Source organism: Eucalyptus grandis, chromosome 4, assembly GCF_016545825.1.
Source record: "Eucalyptus grandis isolate ANBG69807.140 chromosome 4, ASM1654582v1, whole genome shotgun sequence".
NCBI lineage: Eukaryota > Viridiplantae > Streptophyta > Magnoliopsida > Myrtales > Myrtaceae > Eucalyptus > Eucalyptus grandis.
The window spans coordinates 8,613,552-8,638,914 of record NC_052615.1 but is presented as its reverse complement, the minus strand read 5'-3'; the positions used below and the strand labels follow the sequence as shown (position 1 = coordinate 8,638,914).

At 40.4% G+C, this 25,363-nt stretch overlaps 1 protein-coding gene across 1 annotated transcript; it reads right to left on the bottom strand.

Moving 5' to 3' along the window:
• Positions 1–20,595: 20,595 nt before the first annotated feature.
• On the bottom strand, positions 20,596–22,650 carry LOC104442589 (L-type lectin-domain containing receptor kinase IX.1). The gene has a single exon (XM_018872542.2). The coding sequence runs from the start codon at positions 22,648–22,650 to the stop codon at positions 20,596–20,598; it is 2,055 nt and encodes a 684-aa protein (XP_018728087.2).
• Positions 22,651–25,363: the final 2,713 nt, after the last annotated feature.

Here is a 25,363-nt window from a genome sequence, read left to right as displayed (position 1 = left end):
GGAGTGAGCAATGAAATGCCTCTCACTATTTTGGTTATCGTACCATTCGCAAGAGAACTCTTTACCCTGCAGTCATGGATTCTTCTGCACTTATCTCGCAAGTGTATAGATGGGGGACTATGTGTAGGATATAGCTTGTCTATCATCATTCTGACGCGCCTCATCCAGCATGCTCAATCAATCTTGTATTCTTCAATTAGCTATCTATTTTAATAATTCTCAATGGAATCAGTGATTTAGACAGACAAAATCATCATGCAAAATCCATTTGGAAAAGGCATGCGGCATTTTAAATATGATGGAGTTTGAAATCTCAAAACAAGTGAATAGTTTTGACTCAAAAAAAGACCATATTGACAACATTAGGGGTTAACATAAAGGTGTTTCCAAATATGTTAAATTTTGAACATCAAAAGGGTTATTCGCAAATGGGTGTCGATGGTTGTCCCTATTGATTAAGGATATGACACATGAATGATTAGCCAAGGATTGGGAATCTGATTGGGCATCTCTGCTTTTGCCCCCACATAAGAGAAGATGTACAAGTAGATCAATTAGTCTAGTCAAAATCAAATATGAGTTGAGGCCTAAAGATTTTCTGTCATTTGCTTTGGTGATTACTCAGACGCCATTTCGCTTAGGAGAGCCTATCGAGTTTGACATATCTTTCCTTAATTTGTTATCCGCATTTTTTACGGTTAAGTGATCCCCGCAACAGATAAAAGGGATCATGTTAGTCATAAGCTCTTTCAAGAGTCGAATAACTTGGAAGCGATACAACATTACCCTTCACTGGTTTGCAGATATTTGAATAGACCTGAAGTACGAGGAGGATATGAAGTCCAAGCGACTAACCGCCGCGTCGAGGATTCAAACTCCTAACTTCAAACCATTTTGCTTCTTCCCGGATACCACTCAGCTAGAGGTGCCGACGGCATCGGTATGGCGCTTCTTTTTCCATTTAATCAAACCGGCTCCTGGATAACATGTCATTTCATACCAAGTTAGCTAAATCAATATGGGTCACTTGATTTGGCCAAATTAACCATTAAGCTTGGTTCTTTGAATCCCAATGCTTCCCTTCCTCAAAGTTTGTTTGTCCTGACTTCTAAGGATCTCTGTATGTTGATGACAGCCTCTTCATCTTGACATAGTTCGTCATCTCTTTCAATTGGCATTTCTCATTCGTGGCCATGTATGCATGATTGATGGTTGTTGATTTATCTTCAGCACCTTCCTTCTATGAAATTTTTCTTCTGTCTTTGACTATATGACCATTAGCAGCATTGGGCAAAATCATGTACTTCAAGCTTCTATGGAATCTGAGATGGACAATCAAAACCTCCAATTCTCTAATGATAATCACTTCTTGGGAGAGCATACGTCTGGAGCACAAAGTGAGGTTTCTAGGCCCTAAGTCATCGTCTTGAAATAAGGGGTTAGAGACTGCCTCAACTGTCTAAATTTCCTCCCTATTGATAGTAGCCAATTTAAAAAAGAGAAAAGATCCATTCCCTGTGCTTCTGGGCTTGTCGAAGCTGAAAATTCCATTAATGAAATCGCAACGCCTAGCTGCTCGAGCATGTCAGGGGGAGAAGATATTGCTCCGACATAAGAAGGAGTTGGATAAGAGCGAGGTGGAGTGTACAAAGCTCCTGGGGACAACTTGCAAAATGGGAAGGTCAAAAGCAACACAGGGGAGGTTATCTTGCCTCGAGCTACCATGGTGTGCATGCTTCGAGTTTAACCATATGTCTGTGCCTATTACGTCCCATCCTTTGTTTCCTATAGATAGGAGAGAGAGGACGTCATTTTCAACATTATGTTCAGGGAATAGGACTTACCCCTTTGAAACGGGATCTTTTCTGTTTGCGAGTTCACATGATGCGCCAGCTTCAAATGCCCCTTGTCACACTAAGTCAAGGGGATGGGGATGATATTCTGAGACACAAAGTGAGCGAGTCAGAAAAACAAATATGATTAAATTTAACATCCTGTTTTGACGAAAGCTTTTCATAATGAAATATTTTTTTGTTTTCAAAAGTATATATCTTTGGCGGGAAGAAAGCATGAGGAAGCCCAGCCCTCGCATTCTTCTTGGATGACGTTTTCTTTTCATAGTTGGATAGCATCATCGGGCCGGTTTAGGATACCGCCTCATGCTCTCAAAATATTTTCAAATTTATTTAATAGGTGGATTTACATTTTGGAAAAGTTTTTTCAAAAGTTAGTTCCTCAAGCGGAATTGATGTTGAAAATAAAACAAGCCAGACTTAAGAAAGATTTACAAGTTCCCACGTAGGGGAATTAAAAAGGGTTCTACTTGAGCGAGCCTGTATCCATTTCCCCTGACGGTCCTTCATTGATGGCGCCTATGAAAAGGTCTCCAAACATGGTGGTCATGTCATCTGGCCCTTCTTTCTTTGTTGCTAAGGGTGGTACTTCATTGCCTAAATAATAACCGGCCTCTACCAGCTCTTGATAAATGTCAGTGGTATGTACTTCGACATTTCTGCTCTGACTGTCTTCAGAACTTAATACCGTGTTTACTTTGTTGGTGTGATCGGCAAGCGAATTGCTCTGGAATGAGAAAGCTTTAGTGTCTAACAGGTTTTGGATTCAACTCTTGAGGGCGAAGCACTCATCAGTTGAATGCCCCACTTCTTCCATGTGATAGTCGCATATCTTTGACGAGTCATAGTTGGAAGAACTTTCAGCGTTGGGTTGTTTTGGCTCAATCAAAAGGAGGTTCTTCTTTCGGAGGATTGCCAGTACCTGTGACGGAGATCCATGAAGAGGAGTAAATTGTCTCCTGTTGCTGTAACGCTGGGACGACTGACGGCTAGTGGTCTGTTGCTGTCTTGCACTTGTTTGAATTGTTGGAGAATGATGTTAGGTTGCATTGACATCTACCAGGGGTTCTTTATCTTTCTTCAAACTGAACCTCCTCGTGGGTGCAGGTTCAATGAACCAACCGTCCCTCAACCCTATCTCAATTTGCTCCTCAATTGGAATGAGTTGATTAAACGATTCGGCGATCATGGTTACCATTCGATTGCGGTACTCGTAGAGGAGAGTTTTGATAAACATCTTTCTCAGCTCGAAATTGGTTGGTTCAGGGCTGACTTGGGCGGGCCAGATTCCTCCATATAATAGTATATTCTTTGAAAGATTCATGCTTTTTCTTTTCGGTACGCTCAAAATCCTCACGAGAAGGGGTAATGTCCATTATGAACTTATACTGCTTAAGGAATGCCTCACTCACTTCGCTCCATGTTTCGAGGAGGTTCATGTTCTTTGTAACGTACCACCTCAGGGCAAGGTCTACTAGACTTGATTGGAACAATTGAATCATTAATGGTGCATTATTAACGTATTGGGTCATTCGAACCAAGTACATTTGCAAATGAGCCCTCGGGCAAGTCGTGCCATCGTACTTCTCAAACTCATGCATTTTGAATTTTTCCGGCATTTTGACATTGGAATAAATGGAGAGGTCCGTCCTTGGAGGCCTTGCAGTTGTTTCAGCCTCTCCTCACACTTTTAAAGGCGTCTATCATGCTCAATTTTAGACAAACTGCCTAGCTTTGCTTTCTCAATCACGGTTTGGTGCAGATCATCCTCTAACTCAGGCATATTATCGTCGGTATCTCCACCTTGATCATCCCTAGTAGATGATTGTGGCAACAATACCTCGATTGAGGCCGGGGCCGGAGTGAGTTTGCCTTGGATGGGGTCTATCTGCTTTGAAAGTTTTTGAAGCACATTGAAGACTTGCTTCATTTCACTTTCCACAACCGCAATACGGCTTGGTACATTTTCTTCGACTATTCTTGCTCTTACTTTTGAACGTGTCTGGATCGGCGAACGTTGACGTTCCGTGATTACCTAGCCATGAATAAATAAGCATGTGTGAAGACAGGGCGTAGATAGGGAGTCAATCCATGATTACGACCTAATCCTACTCTTTTTGTTTATTCATGAAAAGGTAGAGGATTTCCTAAGCATGGATTGAAAAAAGGCATGTGACATGTTTGCATGGACTAAAAGGCTATTCAATTCGAAAGGCGAAGAAAGCATGAATTGCAACAAATTTTGAAAAAGATTTCTATCCCCTTTTGAGGCAAATGAAAATTATTGCGAAAAAGAACTTTTTAACATGCTTGAGAATAAGAACATCAACTGAAAGTAATTTCTTTTGCAATTTTTTTTTAAAACTTTATGTTAATTACTTCCAAATTTAAATAACTGGTATTAAATCCTAGACTAATCATCGACTGCTCAATATATGCAAGAAGGTAAGTAAATTGCAAAGTACAAAAAAAAAAAAAAACTCACATCACGTGAGAAAATTGATGATAATCACATAGACATACGCATGATACGTGTGGCTCGATTTCTAACTGAGAAGGTTTGTTGAAATTAAAAGGGTGCCCGCCTGTCGCAGTCTCACGTTAGCAACATACCCTCTTAACCTCGGCTAAAGAAATTTGAGGAAAAGAAAGGCAACCTCTATATCGCAGTCTCGCGTTTGAGGCCGTATCTTTCTTAACACCATCCTAATTATCCTATGGTGGCTCAGGTTCGGCGGCCGGGTTGTGTGTGCCATGTGTAGTGCTAAAATAGTAAAACATGCACAACAGTTTATAATCACAAAACAATCTATTTTAACCGAAATTAAAATAAACCTTTAAGCTACTGACCTGCATAAAGAAAAAAAACAAAACAAATCAGTAAATTGCTTAAACAAGATAAAACGGCCTAAGTCCTCAAATGTCCCGAGCGGAGTCGCCAAGCTTTCATGACCTCTTTTTCTCGGCGCCTCAATCGGGGTGGGCGCCTAAAGAGGCTAATGGGTTCGGCTATGTTTATTAAGCGTAGCCCGAACTCTCCCAAGTCCACCAATTCAAGACTTAATAGTCCAAGTTTTTAACCTGTAAGTTAATTTTAAAACGAAGTCGCCACTAATCTATTTGGGGTGGATTGATTAGAAACCCAAGCGAAATATCATGAGAAATACTCGCTCCCGCGCAACCAGAGAAATTAGGATCATGGACTTGATTACACTAGTTAATCACTAATGCCCTTTCGGTACCTAATCTTGTTTAAACCTTAAGGCTTTTTGGATGTTTGAGGGTTTTTCCATGCATTTTTGTGGAGAAAAACATTTTGGATCTTTTTTTTTTCATATTTTTTAACATAAAAAGCATTTTTGGATTTTTGATCTTTTTCTGAAAGTATAAATCTTTTTTGGCTTTTCTTGAATTTTTTGGGAAAATATGGGATATTTTTTATATTTTTGATTTTTTGGAAAATAATTTTTTTTTTTGATTTTATTTATTAAAATATTAAATATTAATATAATATAATATATTTAACGACCCAGGTCGGATCCCTAGGTTGGGTCCAACTCGGGTCGTCCAACCAGAGGCCAGATGGGCTTGCGTTGCAAGCCCGACTCATTTTTTTTTTTTTTTTTTATGGCGGCCCAAAGCCCGTCGCTTCTAAATGACCCGACTCGACTAGACGACCCGGGCCCCGGCGAAACCCTACCTCGACCCGACGACCCAGCTTCGTGGGAATCCTAGAGATTTGGCGATCCACGGCGCCGAGGAGGGTCGGCCGGGACGTCACCGGGTGGTGACTCGACAGCGGCGACGCGGCGGACGGCGACTAGGGTTTCGAGGAAGACGATGGGCGGCTGTTGGGTTCTCAGGAGGGAAGGCGGAGCAACAATGACGACGCGGACAAGCACAGCCGTTACCTGTTTGCAACGAGGGCAAGGCGACTGCAGGTCAGCGAGGTAGTGTCGGGGATGCGAGATCAGGTGGAGTCGTTGGTGGCGACAGTCGTCACGGAGTCGCCGGGGTGGAGTAGCAGAGTGGCGCTCGCGAAGACAGCGGGCCTTCAACTTCGCAGATCTAGAGTGGCGCCGGCGTCGGGCACGACTCGACATGGTGTCGGGGGTGCAACGGAGCTAAATCGACCCTAGATCTGGGCCTTCACCGACCCCTCCTCTCTGAAACCCACTCGCTCAGCCCCTTACGCCCGCTGATTTCCCTCCTCTCCGCGGGTTCGCTTGCCGGCGGCCTCCCCCGATGTCTCTCGGTGGGAGGTTGTTTAAGCTCACGACCCGCTCTCTCTCTCGCTCGCTCTTCAGCCTTTCCCTGAAGTCTATCAGGAGAAGGTTTCCGAGCTTGTGATCTCTGTGTCGCCGAATCTCGGCCTGCTCGTCCTTGACCCCCCTCTGAAGTCTCTTAGTGGGAGGTTTGAAGCTTTGCAGCCCTCGATCTTTCGCTCTCTCTGTGTGTGTTATGGCTATCTCCTCAACACCCTATTTATAGGCGCGGGGATGCCCCGCTGACGGAGGCTAGGCCAGCGGTCCTTGGTGTGCCAACCGGCCTTCCTTCGCCGGCCGAACCAGCATCAGTTCCTTCCCTCCACGGAGGCTCGCGCGCCATCAATGCCGCATCCTCTCAGCCACCGGCCTACACTCCTCTCTCTGTTGTAGGTTGTGCTCGAGCGCGTCTTCGTCACCGCGCGTGACTTGCAGAGGCGGAAGAAGGAGCAAGAAAGAAGAAGATGGGAGGAAGAAGACAAAGGAGAAAGAGGGGGCCGGGCCGGGGAGAAGTAGGTTGGGCCATAGGGCCCATGCGGGGGGAGAGAAAAAGGAGGGGGCTAGGCGCGAAGGCCCAGCCTCGATGGGCTGCCAATTTTTGTTTTTTTGTTGTTTTTATTGATTTTTTTGTTGTTTTTGTTATTTATTATTTATTATTAAAAAAGAAAAATAAAAGAAATTAAGGCCTAATTTATAACCTAATCAAAATTTAGGTGTCAAAGCTTATGAAATGCTACCTTGACGTATACTAAAATATTATTGTAAATATTAATGTGAAAATGAAAGGATGTTGCAAATTAGACAACGCGATAGGATAAAAGAAAATAGACGATGAATAATAAAGATATCAGATATTTATGTGATTTGATCCAAGTATCAATATCTACATCCATTGAGAAAGTCAACGGCAAATAATTTACTATAATCCAAGTTTCAAAGTTTACAATCTTTCATACGCTCGAATGTTTCTCACATACAGATTTAAGCACAAACTTAAAGTATTTACAAATAAACAACTCAATTTAGATGTAAATCCAAAGCACAAAATCATTGTGTATAGAACTCAAGAGTGAGTGTCACAGTGTCACCGCGTTTGTCCTTCTCATCCGTCCTTCTAAGAAGTCTACTGTGTGGTTACTGTCAAGAAGAAACCCCTTGTCTTTTTATTCCTCTCCATAGCAAACCCTTTTCGTCAGCACATAAGGACGAGAAAGTCCTTCTGATATCATGCAGTAATATGGAAGCAACGGTCCTTCTTTGGGGATGATTACGGAGAACGCCACCACCAAAAAAAGATTAAATATATATAATAGAATATGTAAACCCTTGTTTTTTGATCTTGCAATGACAGAGGATTTCTTCTTCTAAATGGGAAAGTGTACGCGAGTTTAAATTTAAGACATAATTTAATAATTCTCTACCTTGACTCAATATTTGAAATCAAGTTATAGTGATCATCATTCATACTACTTTCCCAAAGTCCCGACAGACGCTCACTCTCTACAAACAGGTTTGGTCATCATGTTCACTAGGTTCTCTGTTGTAGCGATCTTCTTTAGAACAACGTTACCCTTTGCTAGGTCATCTCGGATGAAAGAGTACTTGATATTGATATGTTTCATTCTTTCATGATAAATCTAATTGTATGCCAAATATATCACACCTTGATTATCATAGTGTATATTATTAGAGGCTGGCAATGTCACCTAAAGGAGAGTGAATAGGCGAATTTAAAAACTCTTAACAAATTCGTGTGGATTTTAATTGTTAAGATGAGTAACTTCATAATCAAGTGAAATCAAAGTCTGAACTTTGATCATGATAATGGGATAACCACCAATGTGCAAATGTCTACTATAAGTGATAAACAAGAGTAAAGAAATAGAGAAAATTGCATATAAATTTTATAGTGGTTTAGCTTAAATGAAGCCTATGTCTACTTTTCCATATTAACAGCCTACTAGCTAAATTCCACTTGATAATCAATTAGAGGTTACAACTATAGATGATAATACTCAAGTACATGATAGGTCTCATTATCTCACTCAATTACACTTTTAGTGCTTCTCTGAGATTACAATTTATAGTTTAAGAAAGACAAATATGCAGGATCAAAGTCCACTCAGACTTTAGAATTTCCTACTCTAGACCTCTGTTTTCTTCGGAACTTTGGTCTTGTTTTATACTCCTCAACTTTCAAACTAATTGTGGGATAGTATTCAAAGGATCATTCTCCAACCAACTCATTAGACGAATTTGTATGAAGAAAATTTGAGTACTGTTGAGAGATAAGATCTTAATCTTTCTTGAATAGGTCGCCCATAAAACTAGGTTCTCAGTTTCCATAGGTAGCTCCGACGGGGTATTCCTACATGGGAAATTTGTACGTGACCAACTTGAGCAAGATTTTTCCACCAAATCACATAAAAAAAAAAAAAGGAAAACACGAATAAGCAAAGAGGATTCAACGAATATGAACACGGATAAGAATCAATCTTGAGCTCCAACATATATATCGATTTTCCTGTAGGCATTTTAGCAAATGGGCGATGTGCAGCACCAAGAACAAGCTTTTGATTCAACTTTGGCATGATTTTAGATCTAAAAACGATGTATATGCTTCATGATCAGACCATTGATTCAGCAATGTGCTTTGCATCCAAGCTTCCTCGTGATTTCGTCATTCAAATTTCATGACTCATCCTTGGCTAAAACAGACCAAATACAGATCGTGTCCACGAGAGAGGGAGAGAAAGCTTTTGCATATCCGGTTCACTTGGTGAAATGGAGTTGCCGAAACAGCAAATTTTCTTCGAAGCGAACAGCATCCTCCGCAATCGTAGGCTGCTTCCCCAGCAGCGACTCGGCACTCAGAGATCGCCGCCCCCAAGACACGTCCACGCCCGCGTCCGGAGTGGAGGCATGACGGCGTCGGTTTTTTCTCACCGGGCTTCTTCCACACCACTGTTCATCTTCTTCTTATGTGGCCACAGGTCGCGGCCCTCGCCCATACATGCGATCTCTGCATCTCCTCTCTAATTGGTTCCATTTTTTTCTGCAAGCTAAGTAATAAAATCTCACTCGCTTCCTTTCGCCATCACCATCTTTTTCTCTCTCCATCTGAGACTCGGCATCCTTCTGAGTTTCAGTTTTCAGCGACAGTCTTGCACCATACTAAATCTCGGCACCAAACCCACCTGACCCCCAATATCTACAAAGCGAGCCGATTCTTCTTCCAACCCTCAAATCATTGTAGCTTCACTGATACTCCTTCAATTCAATCATCGTGATTCATATACGTTAGTGAAGCTAAAGAGAGAGATGACCCCGTCCCACTACCTCACTCCTCGGTGACAGGAAACGGTCTCCAAAAATGTAGCCGACCACCCACAGGCCCAATGAAAAAAATACTTGGCCCCAAGCTCAACAGCTGGGACTATGATCTCCTTTCGTAGGTCGCCCAAACCCTTTCCCTTAGGTCACTGAAACATGCTAGAGGCTTCTGAACTTGGGTGAAAACAGTTTTGATGCCAACTCCACTTGCATCGCATTTAACTTCAAATACTTTATCTAAATCAGAAACGGCAAAAATAAGGGACTCACAAAATTTTTGTTTGATCAATTCAAAAGCACTATGAGTAGCCTATATCAATTCAAAATATTCATTTTTCATGCATTCAATAATGTGAGCCATGACGATACTGAAATTCTTCACAAACCATCAATAGAAGGATGCAAGTCCATGAAACTCCTCACATCAAAAATCGGTTTTGGCTAGGGCCAAGTCTTTATTGCCTCCACCTTAGATTGATCGGCATCCCAAGAATGCGATACTTGTTGAAAATAATTGACATTTATCCATTTTCGCATATAGCTTCTGCTTCCTCATGGCTTCAAAGACCAATTTTAGATGAAATACATGCTCCTCCCCAGACTCTCTATAAACAAGATTATTGTCGAAATAAACAACAAATCGACAAATAAAGGAACAAAGAATTTTATTAATGAGTCTCACAAAAGTGCTTGGAGCATTCGACAATCTGAATGGCATAACTAGTCACTCATAGAGGCCTCCTTTCCATCTTAAAGACTGTCTTTTATTCGTCGCCTTACTTTTCTTTTGGTTCCCTCACACACGCTCACCAACTCACCCTTTTAGCATGCACGAAATCTCCTTTTCGACATCCAGTCATCTCCGTTTTCATATCCCTTTGATTAGTTTCCCTAGTTTTGAGTTACCTACAATCCTTTTCAATTTGAAGATGGTACTTAGTTGTGAGAAGGACTAGGTTCATGCTAAAATAAAGGTGGGAAATATCAAGGTGATTGCAAACGAGACGGAGACGGGATCATGTCGAGAATGGGGGAGGCTCGCGTAAATCCCCCTTGATTCGGCCATGGGCCAAGCCTAACACAGAGACAGCCCATGGCTGTGCCTAGCCTTTTAGTTCCATAACTTGAGCCTTAGTTAGGCCTTGGTTAGCTTCATCATGGCCTGGGATATAATCCGACGTTGAAAGGTCCAATTTCGATACATATTGAAGAATTCAAGAGCTCCAACCACTTCATTGACAATTATATGTAGGATCAAGGATCAAACATTTACAATGTTTGCAATTGCTAAATGGGAGAAATTCCAGTTATGCAACTTAAATTTCTTTTTGGTGGGCAACAGGCATGTGGTCATACTAATAAAGGGATTGGGGGGTGGGGCCAGAGAGTACAAGGTCCAGCGTTTGATTCATGTGAGCACTGCATACATATTTACATAGAAGAAATGAGCAAAACCAAAATAAATAAATAAATCTTCTTCTTTTTTTTGTGTGATAGGATTTGAACTTTGACGTTATTGGCGCATACAATCCCTAATATTCATGGAATGTAATTTCACCTTTAGAGCGAAAAATTTTAGGTATCCAAATTGGGGTTCAGATAACATTCAGATTTGTGTTAATCATGTAGCCCTTTTCTTTGTCTTTATAATTAACGCATGGCAAAACTTTGTCACGTGGCCCACATTCAAGCAACAAGTACGGGTTTATGGATTTGTGATTCTAAATTATGCTTAAGGAAAAAATTCAAATAAGGACATGAAATAAAGTTGTTTTCTCAAAGAGGGCCTCAAGAGTAGACCTTATCTCAAATAAAGCCCGAAAATGGCTAGCTTAGTCTCAAATAGATTCCGATGACATTTTTTAAGCGATGTCGGGACATTTTCATCTAGGATATTTACTTTCTTTTTTCTTTCTCTTTTCCTTTTTTTTCCCTTTCTGCTGTCCGTCCTCTTCTTCTTTTCTTTTTCCCACTTGTGATGCCCGATCTTGCTTGACATCATAAAGTCACCGGTGAGGCTTTCTATTGGCCACTCTCTCTCTTCTCACTCACCGCCATGGCCACCATATCTCTAAGGTCTAAGCCATGGCTGTTGACACCTAATTTTTGCCCAAAAATATTTCATTCCAGCATATAGATTATCTAGGTGTTTAATATCGTGTTTTAAATGAAAGATGTTTTTCCTATAAAAATAATAATAATAATTTTTAAAAAAAAGAAAAAAAAAAAAAGAAATCGAAAAAAAAAAAAAAAAAAAAGAGAGAGCAAGTTGGGGCCAACGATCTAAATGTGACTAGCCAAGCCTAGGAGGTCAGATTGGAATCCAAATGACAAGTTGGGGCCAAAATGCAATTTCCAAAAGTCGAGGGACCAATTCGCAAATTTTGTAAAATTTGCGCCCGAGCCCTTAAATCATCATCTTGGTCATCAATTAAGTTGAAATTGAATTTGGCCAAGTAGAATCAATCAAATTGAGCCAAAAAGACCACATTTGTATTGAATTTGGTATTTTCGGATAAGAAAATGGCCAACTTTGAGGGTCTTTTTTGCAAAATTGGGTGGGCACAATTGCGAAAAATGGTCAAGATCTTAAGCTACTATACATGAGGTTGCTAATTGATCAGAAACCGCGGCCAAATAGTGGATTAAAGCACTCAAATCAGCAGCCAAAACTCAGTCCACGAGTTGGTCTTAATCCGGAGTTGCTGAGTAAGCAATTTGGTGGCCCCACCATATCCTCCTCAGCTGCCCAACCAGCCCGATCTTTGCACGTGATGGAAGACCGTATATAGCAGTGCAAGTGGACGAAAATTGGCCAGGGATAAGCTTCTGACAACACCGGAAATTCGCAGCAAAGTCCGCACACTCAACAGCTACAGAACTTAAAAATTGGCTAAGTCTGAAGAGTAGGTGAAGTAGCCCTGTTGATAGGCTTGGTAGGTGGACAAAAGGCTGACCAAAAATCCCTTAATTCGGGGGATAATATCACTAAAGCAAGGTCTTTCATGGGATGAGAGAGAGGAGACGAAAGGGAGAGGAGAGAGCTCGGAATCGTCCCCCAAAGAGGCCCTCAGAAGCAACTCCAGAGGAAAAACCCAGAAAATTCCAGATCAACCTTTTGAGAGAAAAGTGAGATTTTCACAACCCTTCGGCCAAAATTAGCCAAAACCTTCAACTAGAGAGTGAAACTTCACTCAAATATCTTTCCATCCATAGGTCGCACGTCCTAAATGGAGATCGGGAAGGCCTCCTAAAGCCCCCGAAAAACACCCTCTAGGCGGGCCAGGAAACACTGAAAATTTTTCTAAGTGTTGAGCCCAGTTGGTCACGAGTGGGAAAAAGGCAGTGTTTTTGAGAAAGTTGAGAAACAAATGAGAAAAATATTAACTTCTAACCCAAGCTACAATACATATAGTTTGGGTTGGTGTCAATTTTTCCAACAAAAGACGTCTTAAAGTCTAATTTTAGAGGTCAACAAAAACCTTCGTTGTCAGTTCTTCTTTTCTGCAGATCTCATTTCCAGTTGAAGAAGCCAACTTCCACGTGCTTCCAGAGGACAATTTCTCGGTTTCCTTGGCCAAGAACCACTTGAAAAGGAAACTAGGAAGTAAGGTAAGCATCCTAGATGTACGTATTTTCGATTTTGAGTATGTTTTGATCATGAAAATCAAGAGGGAAACCAGCCCGGAAAACTGATTTCTGAGGTTGAAATTTTCTAAGTGTCAAGAGTGTTGCATGTGTGCTTCTTGGAGAGGTCATTTTGATGTTGTTCGGTGGGTCATTCTCTGTGATGTTTATTGCATTTGAAAGATCATGTTACCTAATTTTACTCGGATCAAGTAATGTTTCCTTTAGATCTCGTATACGATGAGTGTTGAGGCTTGAATATGGGCATGCAACCTGTTTACTTGACTTTGGTTCAAACCCAGATTTCAAAATCAGCTCAACCCACATATTTGAGGCCGATTCCAGCTTGGTTTTCGTGTGTTTTAAGCTGTGATTTCTATCTAATCTTACTCCTTGCATGTGATAGTTTAACCTTGATGTTTTAGTTCCACATAATATTAGTCATGCGTTGAGATTGAAGGCCACAAACATGGCCCGAGGAAGCTGGTTTGGGATGATTTGATGCACGCCAAATGTTTGACGAAATGCGCAAACCAAGTTTCGATCTTGAAACGGTCGATTTGAGCTTGGTTCTTGTTATATTCATGTGCTGGGTAGTCCTAAATTAGTGTAAATCGGCATATATCGGTTTAGGGAATTAATTTTAAATAAAAATAATAAAATAATAAAAATGAAAATTTCAAAAAAAAAATTATAAAAATGATGGATGACATCAAATTAAGGCAAAAATGACATCTAGGAAATTTTTCTTTTTTTTTTTAAAAGGTCATTTTCTTAATTTAATGATATTTTGGTATTTTATAACCATTTTTGTAAATAATCTATTTTGTGTAGATTAAAATTATTTAGAGTTATTTCATGCATCTAGAGTAATTTCATGCATATTTATATTTCCATTTCGCTCACGGGGGTCCTGTCCCGAGGCGTGATAACAAGGCCATGTAATATTATTTGCCCGACTTGTATCGGGTCTTTCTTTTCCGCATTACTTTCAAGTCATTTCAATTTCTTAAATATTTACTTGCGCACCGCTTTTCATTAATTTGAGTTTAAATTTCTCTTCTAAATTATGTTAGGATTAGTTTAGACATTAAGGAAAACAAACCTACAAAAACATTTGCATGGACGCTTAGCGGTTTTATAAAGATTATAATTGGTAATCAAGATTGTGTGGCCATTTAGATGAACAACCTTTTAAGTTAGTGGTACCGCAAGGGCGTTAATAGAAACATTAGCGTAAACAAGTCCCCGTTCCTAGAAATCTCTGGTTGCGTAGGAATCGTGACAACACTCCCGTGTTTCGATTGGTTTCTAGCCGACCCCAATAGGCTAGTGGCGACTCCTAAAAATATTTAGGTTGTTAAGAACTGAAAAGAAAATCCAACGTCGCGCGAGGTATGGGCTTGGGAGAGCCTGTGTCTAATTTAGGGCCATTGGTCAGCCTCTTTAGGCAAATACCCCTAAACCTTCTTCCTTTTCCCCCGGACGGAAAAAAGAGGTCGTGACAATGGCCACAACCACCAAATCTCCGAGTTGTTGGCCATAGCCACTCTAGCTTCTAGCTTGAGCCCATGGCTTCTCTCTCTCTCTCTCTCCCCCCCTCCATTGTAGAAAGTGAGTTCAATGTTTAATGGTGAACCAAAATGCATGATGCAATTCAAACATCTTTCTATTTGCACTTGCTTTTCAACCTCCAACTAATGTTGAGAAAATATTTCCTAAATAATTTTGAAAATTGACAAAGCTTATCCGGAGTAAAGACTTTGATTCTGATAATAAGTATTTTTCAAGTGGAAAGTCTAATGGGATGTGATCAGATGTTATCAATTAGAAACAAAGTTGTGGCTTAATTATTTCATTCCATATATGTTCTGTCAAACGGCTAGGAAATGAGACAATATACTCGTTCTCAAAGATTTGGATTTCTGGAACGTTAGATTTGAGGGGAAGTATTCTTTCCAAATTGAGGTACTCGACTTATGGAAATCCAAACTGCTGTATGAGCAGCAAAATCTTCTAAGTAAGATCTAGGCCAATGGGTAGATTGATTGGATAATATTCCTGGAGATATGTCCAATGGTCAGCTTGGATAGAGAGGAGTATAGAAAGAGGTCTCGAAGCTAAAGGGAATGAGAGAACACAAGAGAATCAAAGTTTATAATTCCAAAGTCTAAAGAATATTTCCAATCAAATACATTCGTCTCTGTGAGCAATATTATATAATCACTTAGAGGTTGAGAGTATGTGAGGAGTTGAACTCCTCACACGAGCTTAAGTAATCATTGCTCAAATCTTGTAACCTCTTATTGGTTTGTATAGTGAAATCCAATTAATACGCTATTAGCATGGAAAAGTAGACATAAGCTTATCAAAGCCAAACCACTATAATCTTTTGTGTGCAATTTTTTATCCTTTACTTTCTTTATTTTACTTGTGATGTAATTAATTATACCTTGGTAAGATCTGACCACTGCACATTCTATCACCAAACATTATATTTTTGCAATATTAGTTTTAAATTCTTCTAATTTCCGCAATATCACCTATTCACCCCCTTTAGGCAATAGATCTAGCCCCAACAACTGAACTTCATATCATGTTAATTGAGTTTAAAATAAACTCCACATTAAGTTCTAGCCTTAAAAAAGGGACTCCAAATTAACAAACTTAATGAATTAAATCAATAATTCTCTTGTGCATCGGGCAAATCCAAGATTTTGTGTGCTAGTCTAATGAACACCTCCAATCACAACTCCACGCATAAACATCGCCGATTCTAGCCAAATGGATGGATGGAGAGAGAGAGAGAGAGAGAGAGAGAGAGAGAGAGAGAGAGAGAGAGAGGCCATGGCCATGAGCATGAAACTAGAATAGCCACAGCCACCAACTTGGAGATCAAGTGGCCAAGGTCAAGAGCTTAGAACTAAAGTGGCCATGGCCATGGTGGGGTGCTCAAAGATACAACAACCATGGCCACGAGTGAGAAGAGAGAAGATGGTGATCAGCATCGTCGAGCCAACACTAGATAGAGGAGCGACTGTAGGTGATACCAGTACATGGGAACTTCATGACGCTGAGCGAGATCTAGCACAGTGGGGAAAAAGAAAAGAATGAAGAAGAAGATGAACAAAAGAAAGGTGGAAAATAAAAAGGAATGGAGAAAGTTAAAAAAAAAAAAAAAAAGCCACACCTTGAAAATTACTCTTAAAGCCTTATTTAAGACTAAGGCCACTCAAGGCCCAAATTGAGATGGGGTCTAATATGAGCCCCCATTTGAGAAAGCAACCATATTTTAGGTCATTTTTTGAAATTTTCCTTATATTTGATATTGATTAATTATTTTCACAAAGATGAATAAAGAGAAAGTATTTCAGGTGTACTTTTAAATGACACCCTAGCGAGCGAGTCACACAAGGAAAACGCTAACCCTAAAGGAACGAGGGTTCGCTATTCATGTGGATTCCTCGAGCAAGTCAGACAAGGAAAACCCTAACCCTAGAAACTTCGGACTACAAGAGAATGAAGTCTACATTATTGTGAATCGACAGTTTTATTGGATCGCCTAGGAATCGAACCAAATCGACTGGTCCGGTCTAGTTCTAAAAATCGATAACCGGTCCTTCTGGCTTGGTTCACAATTCCAAGATGCGACCGGACTAGATTAAGAACCGATCACCCCTACTTAACTATGACACATTCACCTCATATATATCTTCTTTTTTTGTGACATCAAAAATCTTAAACTTGCACCTTTATGACACATTTAACCTTCATCACTGTTCTATCAATGAGAATTATTAAAAATCTTCCTATATGAACACTAGCAAACAATGTATAAAATAAAAACAACATTATTTTAACTAAAAAATCATTTAATGGAACTTTGATGGAGGGAGGATAAATGTGTCATATAAGTACAAGTTTGAAGTTTATTTAGGGTAAATATGTCACAATCAATATAGTTTGGGGTTTTTTTATGAGTTTAGGATAAATGTGTTGTAATAGACATAGTTTGGAGTTTTTGTGTTTTTTTTTTTTTTTTTCCGTCTGAATCTTCATGGCTCTTGCCATACCAAGCAAGTATAAGCCCACGCTCCTTCTCTTCCCATCAGTGACCTTTCAAATTGAGAGCGAAATGATCAATTCACTGGCGAATTACCATTCAAGACATTTCTATCTATTCGACCGATTCAAAGTTTCTTGTACGTTTATCAACTATCATATCAAGTTACTTTCGTCCCATTTCCCTCTGATTCTATATTGTGAAAGTTACGGAATCACCACATGTAAATTTGATTTTTTGCAATATACTTATAAAAGAAACGACCAATAAAGATCTGTTTATTTATAGATGTGATTCTTGTGTCGGTAAAACAAATAATATTATTTTATGCATGGAAAAGTCATCCCCGATTTTGTGATTTCTTTTCATAGATTATGGATCTTGCTTGAAATATTTTGTAAAGTATAATATGTATGCTCATCACACAGAATATTAAATTTAGATATTTTTATGGAATCTTACTATTTGATTTGCACTCTCATTTCATGATCCCTGATTTCATTATTGTAATTCATAATACAAATATCCATTCAACAACTACTATTCCTATCTCTTCCCGGCCGCTATCTTTGGAGTAGTATGGCCGACAAAACTATGGATTTTAATGAGTTTGGACTGTGACCCATAACCCAAGCCACTTGCAATACTCTCTCTCCTTCTATGACCCTCACTGGATCTCGCCCGCTCCCCACTTCACGGCTCCCTCGTTCTCACTTGCAGCCTCTGTCGCTTCACATGCAGTACCTGCTTGAGGTTCTGCCTCACTTGCCGCCCCTTGTTGATCTGCTTGAGCGCATCCGTCCCCTTACGTGTTCGATCTAGTGCCTCAGTGAGCTCGTCAATTGCCTTCGTTGCCTCGAGCTCGTCCCTATTCTGGGCCTGGATCTAGGCCTCTGTGGACTCAAGCTGGGACTGTAGGTCCGAGACAAGGACGCTTAACACGGAGGCTCTGCTCCAAGCGCTCTCGATATGACCTGTAGTTTCTCGAGTTTATCGAGGATAGGGCGAGAGTTTAGCCATGACTGCATCGCTCTGTCTCTGGCTTTCTTGAACTCATTCTTCGTTCTGGTGAGTTGGGTGAGTGATATCCATGTCTCTCCGTGTTTGCAAATTTAGCAGTAATAATCCTTTGGATATGTGTCAATTCATGTCCCAGACTGTGATGACTTCATCTGGATAAGGCTTCTTACCCATAGTATTTCGATTTAAACAATGTTCTATCAATTCTGAGTAATGTCTTTGTTCCTCATATATCAAACACCTCCCTAGACCTGCATTGCAGGGGATGCCCATGAACTACTAGGTGAACATGAAAGGCTTTGTCAGTTAAATATCTGGTTATTATTGTCCTCTTTTTTGTTCCTGCATTTTATATCAACTTATATAAATTGCTCAATATCTTGTTTATGTCTCAAAATCTTAATGGTATAACTCTTGGCTTTGAGTAATTAACTGCAACTTCTAGCTTAAATGATCTGGCTTGACTGAATAATTGTCATCTCTTATTTGCCCCTATTAGCCAAAAACATCAATGTTCTAGATATGATGTGAACTTTCAGGAACCAGCGTTTCAAATCAAACACCACTGTTCTGTACTACTTTGTCTTGCATAGTTGCAAGTTTGGATACTGATTGAATCAATGATTGAATTGGTGAATCCACTTCTCATGGAGCACAACTATGGTAATTTGAACGAGGCACTTGCAAGAGGAGACCACTCATGGACTGCTCAACGTTAAAGGTGATGATGTTATGTTCATTGGCCATGAAATGACGTTTTTAATGTGCTTCATAAATATGGGTCGGGTTTGGAGCGGGTATGGATCGCTGAATTTACATTGCATATAAATGGCTCAATTTGGGTCGAACCATTTCAACCCGACCCACATGTTTGACTGGTCTAGTAACTGAAAAGAGATTATGGGGAGGTTGTACAGATTTGAGGATCTCAACTTTGGCAGGTCAAGATGTGGAGATGGATGGGTTCCTTATCCTTACATGTTGGAAAAAAAGCTTGCAGTTGAAGGCATGCACGAGTACTCTCGCCTTCCCTCTGTAAGTCGTCAACTCCTTCCATGCATCTGCAAAGCCCTTCGTGTTCCATCCAAGAGTCTGGTTTGGCAAATCAATTAACGGTTCTCGAATCATGTGAGAGAACGTGCAAATCTGGTGAGTGATGACCCGAGAAATCTTGATGATGCCCTATTTTTATTCGAGAGAATGAGCAAGATGAAGCCTTTGCCATAAGCCAAGGATTTTGCCCTGCCATTAGGGGTCACGGCACAGATGTAATGTTTCTCGATTGCAATACGTACGATCAAGCGGATTCATTTATTGAGAATTAAACGTGACTTCTTTCATCTAAGGGTCATCTCGAGTTATCTGTGCTGTTTGAGACTGGTTGATTTCCAGTTTTCCGTGGGCCGCACAATGTTGAAACTTGGTTGCCATATTGATTTGCTTGCTTTCAACACTTTGAGTAATGCCTGTCTTAGACGGAGTGAATCAGCTCAACCTATGAGGCTGTTCAACTGAGTCCAGCAAGTGCGCATCCAATCCCATCTATGCGCTTATAGCTTGTGGATTCTCGGCTTATACGAAAGTCTCCGACAGAGTGAGGTTTGGATTTGTTGGAGCATATGTTCACCAAAAGGAATTGGGCCTAGTGGCATCACATACACTTCAATGTTTATGTGGCGTGCGACCGTGGCGAATGGACCGAAGCCGTCCAAGCTGATGCAGCTAACGATGAGTGAAGGCATTCGGTTGGTGTTGACGCTTAAAGCCATCTCATTGCAGTTCTATGTTACTCTTTCCAACCTAAAGCGACTAGAAGATGGTTTAGCATTATAAAGCAAAGCGAAATGACCCCAAATTTGCAACATTGATCTTCAAGCGCATGTACTTTTTGCCTATTGGAAACAATGGTAAGTGTTGTAGAGGCAAGAATAGTACTCAGCGCTATTATTTCGGAAAACGGATGAGCACAGGCTCAAGGGATTGAGGGATTGCTAGGTGGGTTTTTATAACCCTGTTTCAATATGGCATTTACCCTCTGCACTAGCTCTCCCAAACTCTACCGACCAGAACTTGATATGTGGTTTATTAGTAGTTAAATGAGACTGAAGTTACCACTAACCTACTCTAGGCCTATTAGGAGCTAAGGCACAGTAAATTGCCTTACTTCCACAAACTATAGATTATGGGTTTGGGGAGTTTGGTTACACTAATTTTATCTAGGAAACTCTAACTAGCAAATGATAACAAATAATAAACCACCAAAGAAGATACATATTACTTTACTCAATTCTAGAAATCAAATGGAATTCTAAACATGAAGGGTTAAATACAGAGGGCCATATGAAGAAATTTATATGAAGTAGATAACATCCGTAATCAAATCTCAAATTACAATTTGCAGTTTACAATTCAAATGATTATTGAATGACGTGGATTACATTGTATACGGGAGCAATGCAACGGAATCTAAATGAGAGGATTGTATAGAAGAGGTAGTAAACGTGGATACTTCAGTACCGGTAGTCGAGGTGGCATGGGACGAAACGATTGATGCTTGAGAGAATGGGATAGGCAGTTTCGATGGAAGAACAGGTGGTGGAGCGTTAAAGTTGAGAACGTTAAAAGCTTCTCTTATGGAAGGACGGCCAATGTAATTCGGATGAGAGCACCACAGCCCTACAACCATCAAGCACTCCAATTGCTTTTCATCGAAGTCAGTACCGAGTTTCAACTCTGCCGCATCAAGTATCCTCCCAGTCCCATACAGCTCCCAAACCCAATCCACCAACCGAACTTGGCCTTCCTCAGCCCTTGGTTCGACAACTTTTCTTCCACAGGCTATTTCTAATAAGACGACACCAAAACTATAGATATCCGATTCCCTACTCGCTTTGCCTATGTAAACACATTCAGGAGCCATATAGCCCATGGTTCCGGCCAACACCGTTGTTTGTAACCCTTTGGCATGGTCAACTAGCCTAGCTAAACCGAAGTCCCCCAATTTAGCATTGAAATCAGAATCAAGCATGATATTGCTAGACTTTATATCCCGGTGCACAACACATTGTTCCCATTCTTCATGGAGGTAAAGCAATGCGGAGGCTATGCCTTGCCCAATTTTGTACCGCTTCTCCCATGGCAAGAAAGTTCGTTTTTTGAATAGATGAGAATCAAGGCTGCCATTAGACATAAACTCATAGATGAGGAGGAGTTCTTTTTTCTCATGGCACCACCCAATAAGTTGGACTAAGTTTTTATGCCGAAGCCGACTTATGGTCTTGACTTCAGTGGCGTACTCCTTTATCCCTTGTCTTGACCCTGGGCTAATCTTCTTGATTGCAACACTAGCATTCACACTAGTTAAGTAACCTTCATAAACTCTCCCAAAGCCCCCTTCCCCAAGCAACCGTTCGATTGCAAAATTATTGGTTGATGTGACCAAGTCCTTGTAGGAGAATTTCTTGGGCCCCGAAACTTGCTCGAATTCTTCTTCAATTGCTGGATCATCGTCTTCCCCACTCGTGTGAGCTCTCATTCTCTTCGAACGGCGACGAAACCAAATAAAGGCTAGAACAAGGATGAGCAAAATGAAAGAACTTGAGCCTAAGATGGACCATAGCCATAACTTGCTCTTTTTTCCAACAACTTGCACGTTAGAGCGGAATTCCCATGCCTTAAGAGTGTGCAACTCCGAAAGTGTACCCGTTGAAGCCGAGAAACCGAAAGTCACCCACTCCGGCAAATACTTTGTCATGTTGACTATATTATAGATAGCGGAGGAATTTATGTCGGTGCCTGTGGCATCCGCGTCTATCATGAGAACGCTCAAGTTCTGAGTGCTAGAATTGTACGTTATGGTAGCATTGATCTGCCCACCACTCACGATTTTATCCCTGAACCAATCGACGCAACTAGAGTTCGTGGAAGTGAGATTATCCAAGTCTATACCAACATGTGGACAATTCGGGTCCATAACACCGTCAGAATTGTTGGGAAGAGGGTCGAACTCGACGGCTACAAATGAAGCAGAAGAATTGGAAGGGTCGCGGTTTGGACTCACAAGAGCGAGATTGAGTCCCGCCGAGTTGATTGGGAGTTGAGACCCTTCAGGGACAAGAAAGAAGGTCAATCCATCAGCAAACATCGACTTTCCCATCGAATCGATGACGAAGGTGAATTGGGTGGTGAAATCCGCCACGTTCCCGGTCGCCTTATCCCAAAGGCGCATTGGCTCATGGTACGTTGCCCACCCCTTGCTCCAGTCGACGTCCTCGTTAGTCTTCGTAAGTTGGATTAAAAAGCTGCTCGGATCAACCATTGCATCACCTTGGGGTTGAATGTCATCGTTGTTAAAATTCTGCATTCTGAAATCGATGCCCTGTGATGATGCCGAAGCAGTGAAGGCAATGGCTAGAGAGAGAACCAAGACCAAGAGTGATCGAAGCTCTCTGGTGTCGAAAATTTTGAAATCTGAGCTGAGAAGTTCCATTGTGGTTGAGGTTTCAAGATTGCCCTTGATATCAGGAACTTAGCACAGCTTTTTGGTGCTTCGACATTGCTACATGCACGTATATATGTACATGGTGTGGCCCCAATAGGCTTAGTCTTTTGGTTCTTGAACAACTTAGCAATCACTCTTGGAATGGTTCAACGGAAACGAAAATAAGAGTAACACGAGAGCTTCCCCAACGACTAGTCTCTAGAGTTCAAAAATAAAATTAAAAAAGAATATGGAGCGTTAAAAGAAAAAGAATCACATAAAAATTAATGCAATCTAAAAGCGTCATGTTAACAAGTATGTAGGGTACACCTCCAAATTAATTAGTTAGGAAAAGTCCGTGGCGAAGCCTTGAATCACACATGTAACCCACGAGAAAAAATACTCCCAGTTGAAAATTGTGGACTTCCTTTGTTGGTCATCAAACAAGTGCAGGATAGTCTCTAATTACATAAAAATGCCAGACTTATAAGATTAATTTTAAAAACAAGGTCGAGGCGTCCAGCTGTTATCGCTTGACATGGCAATAGTATATGAATGCGAAGAAAAAGACGAGTTCATTGTACTTCATCAAAATGACAGAAGTTTGGGTTTAGGAGACTTTGTCAATATCATTCGGTCAACCAAAAAAAGAAAACAATTAACCATCAGCGACGGAGTCGCATATTTGACCTTTGACATTCAACAGATTTGACCTTCGGGCTTTGGCAAGTGGATTGATAGATCGCTTGATATGGTAATAGTGTTGAAACTAACGTGAGTCACGTTAGAATAGTCTCAAATCTATAATTGTGTAATATAGAGTAATTAATATATCCTACTTGATCTATAACTTATTAATTTAAGTTTTTGTGTTAAGATGAGTCTAACTACACATGTTAATGGTTTTGGACTTAAACTCACTCTTAACAATCTTCTCGGTGAAGGTATTGGTTACAGGTATAAAAAATATCCAGACAAAACCAAACCGAAATCTTCTGGTCTTTTCAGGTTGGGTTCCTTCTTATTCGGATAATAGATAATAAAGAAAATGGGTACACAAACATTTTTGTCTTCCTCCCAAAGAATGCCCTCCAAGAAAGTCTCTTTTTGCATCTCAGACTGAATTGAACCGAGGTACTAAACAGTTCAGGTTGCAAACACACATGTAGCAAACATGGTCCGGTCGATTCTGGAATCATAATAATCTAAACTGTTGACACCCTTAACATCGAGTTTTTGTTGCGTATCCCCAACATAGAGATTGAACGAATTAAATGCTAATACTGTTATTCTTTACCCCATTCGTTTCATTCATCCAGTTCATTAAGAGCTGAACACGTATCTTTTATTCTTTTATTGCGTTCTACAGTTCTATTAACATAACTATATTGCTTTTTAATTTTTACGATTAGTTATGCCACGAGCTGGTAATTCACATTTTCCCATCAAGAAAATATAAGTATCTAGGCGAGGAGAAAATCTCTACTACTTTCCGGTTGCCTTAAATGACATTGAATTTGGACAAGTGTTGTCAATTCTCAACTGTGGTTTTTTCCTCAAATCCACTTCGGATGACAGCACACGATGGCTGAACAATCTCAACCATGTTTTGTTATGTCTCTCTTTTGAAAAGGCGCGGCTGGCAGCTAGAATCTGGCAAATATCACATACATAGTCATTAGTCACATCCAGCCAAGTCAAAGTTAGACTTTTCGCTGATACTTGAAAAGAAAAAATCCATGATATCGAAAGCTTACTGGAAGTTTTTATCTTTCTTATTCTCGCATCTAGAAGAAAAAGGAACTCGTTCCTTATCTAAGAGTTCATGTCCAGCTCCGCAGACTCTCATCTATTCAAAAAGAGATTAAGCTTTTTTAGATGTGAAAAAAGAGATACTGAATCGCACAAGAGATAGCCTCGGCATTGCTATGTATCAATGAAGAGTGTGAATTCTGCGTTATTCATAGGGACATAAAATCTTACCAACATCTTGCCTAATTCAGATTCCGTGCAAAATTGGAGGACTTTGTGCTTGGCCCGGCTAGTCCACCACGCTGAAGGGGTCGCAAACGACTATGCTGGAACCTTTGACCATATGACTCCCGAATGACAGATCTGTCTTTTCTTTTTTCTTTTTTTCTTTTTTTACAGAGAAGAAAAAATCCACAATGACCCACGTAAAATAGTCCATGGTCAAGTTTCAATTTTACTTATACTTTTTATATGGCAAAAGAACACCCCAAATACTAAAACTTGGCGTAAGGAGATACTTAAGTACCAAAAGTTACAAAAGTAATACTTAAATGTCACATTTTTTGAAAAGTTGGACACTTGAATGCCACCTTCGGCGAATCCGACTGGAAATCCTACATGACAATTCAATATTAATATTGCTTGCCTAGGTGGCTCGCCAGAGAACTAACTCAACTCCGATTCACCCAAAACGACGTTGTTTCTATAGTTGCCCAAAATAAATCTCTTAAATCGACCAAAACGACGTTGTCTCCCCAATTGTCCTAAGTCGAAAACCTTAAATTAGGCAAAATCCCCATTGAAGCGCTCGACCCCTAATCCCAAACCCCAATTCGATTTGTCCCAAATTCTACAGTCGAATATTGGAAATGGAGAGCGGGACTTTCAACAATGGCTCAAATTCCTCTCGCCGAAGTAAAGGAGAAGGCAAGTGTTTCTATTTTTGTGAGTTACCAAGTCCAAAAGAATA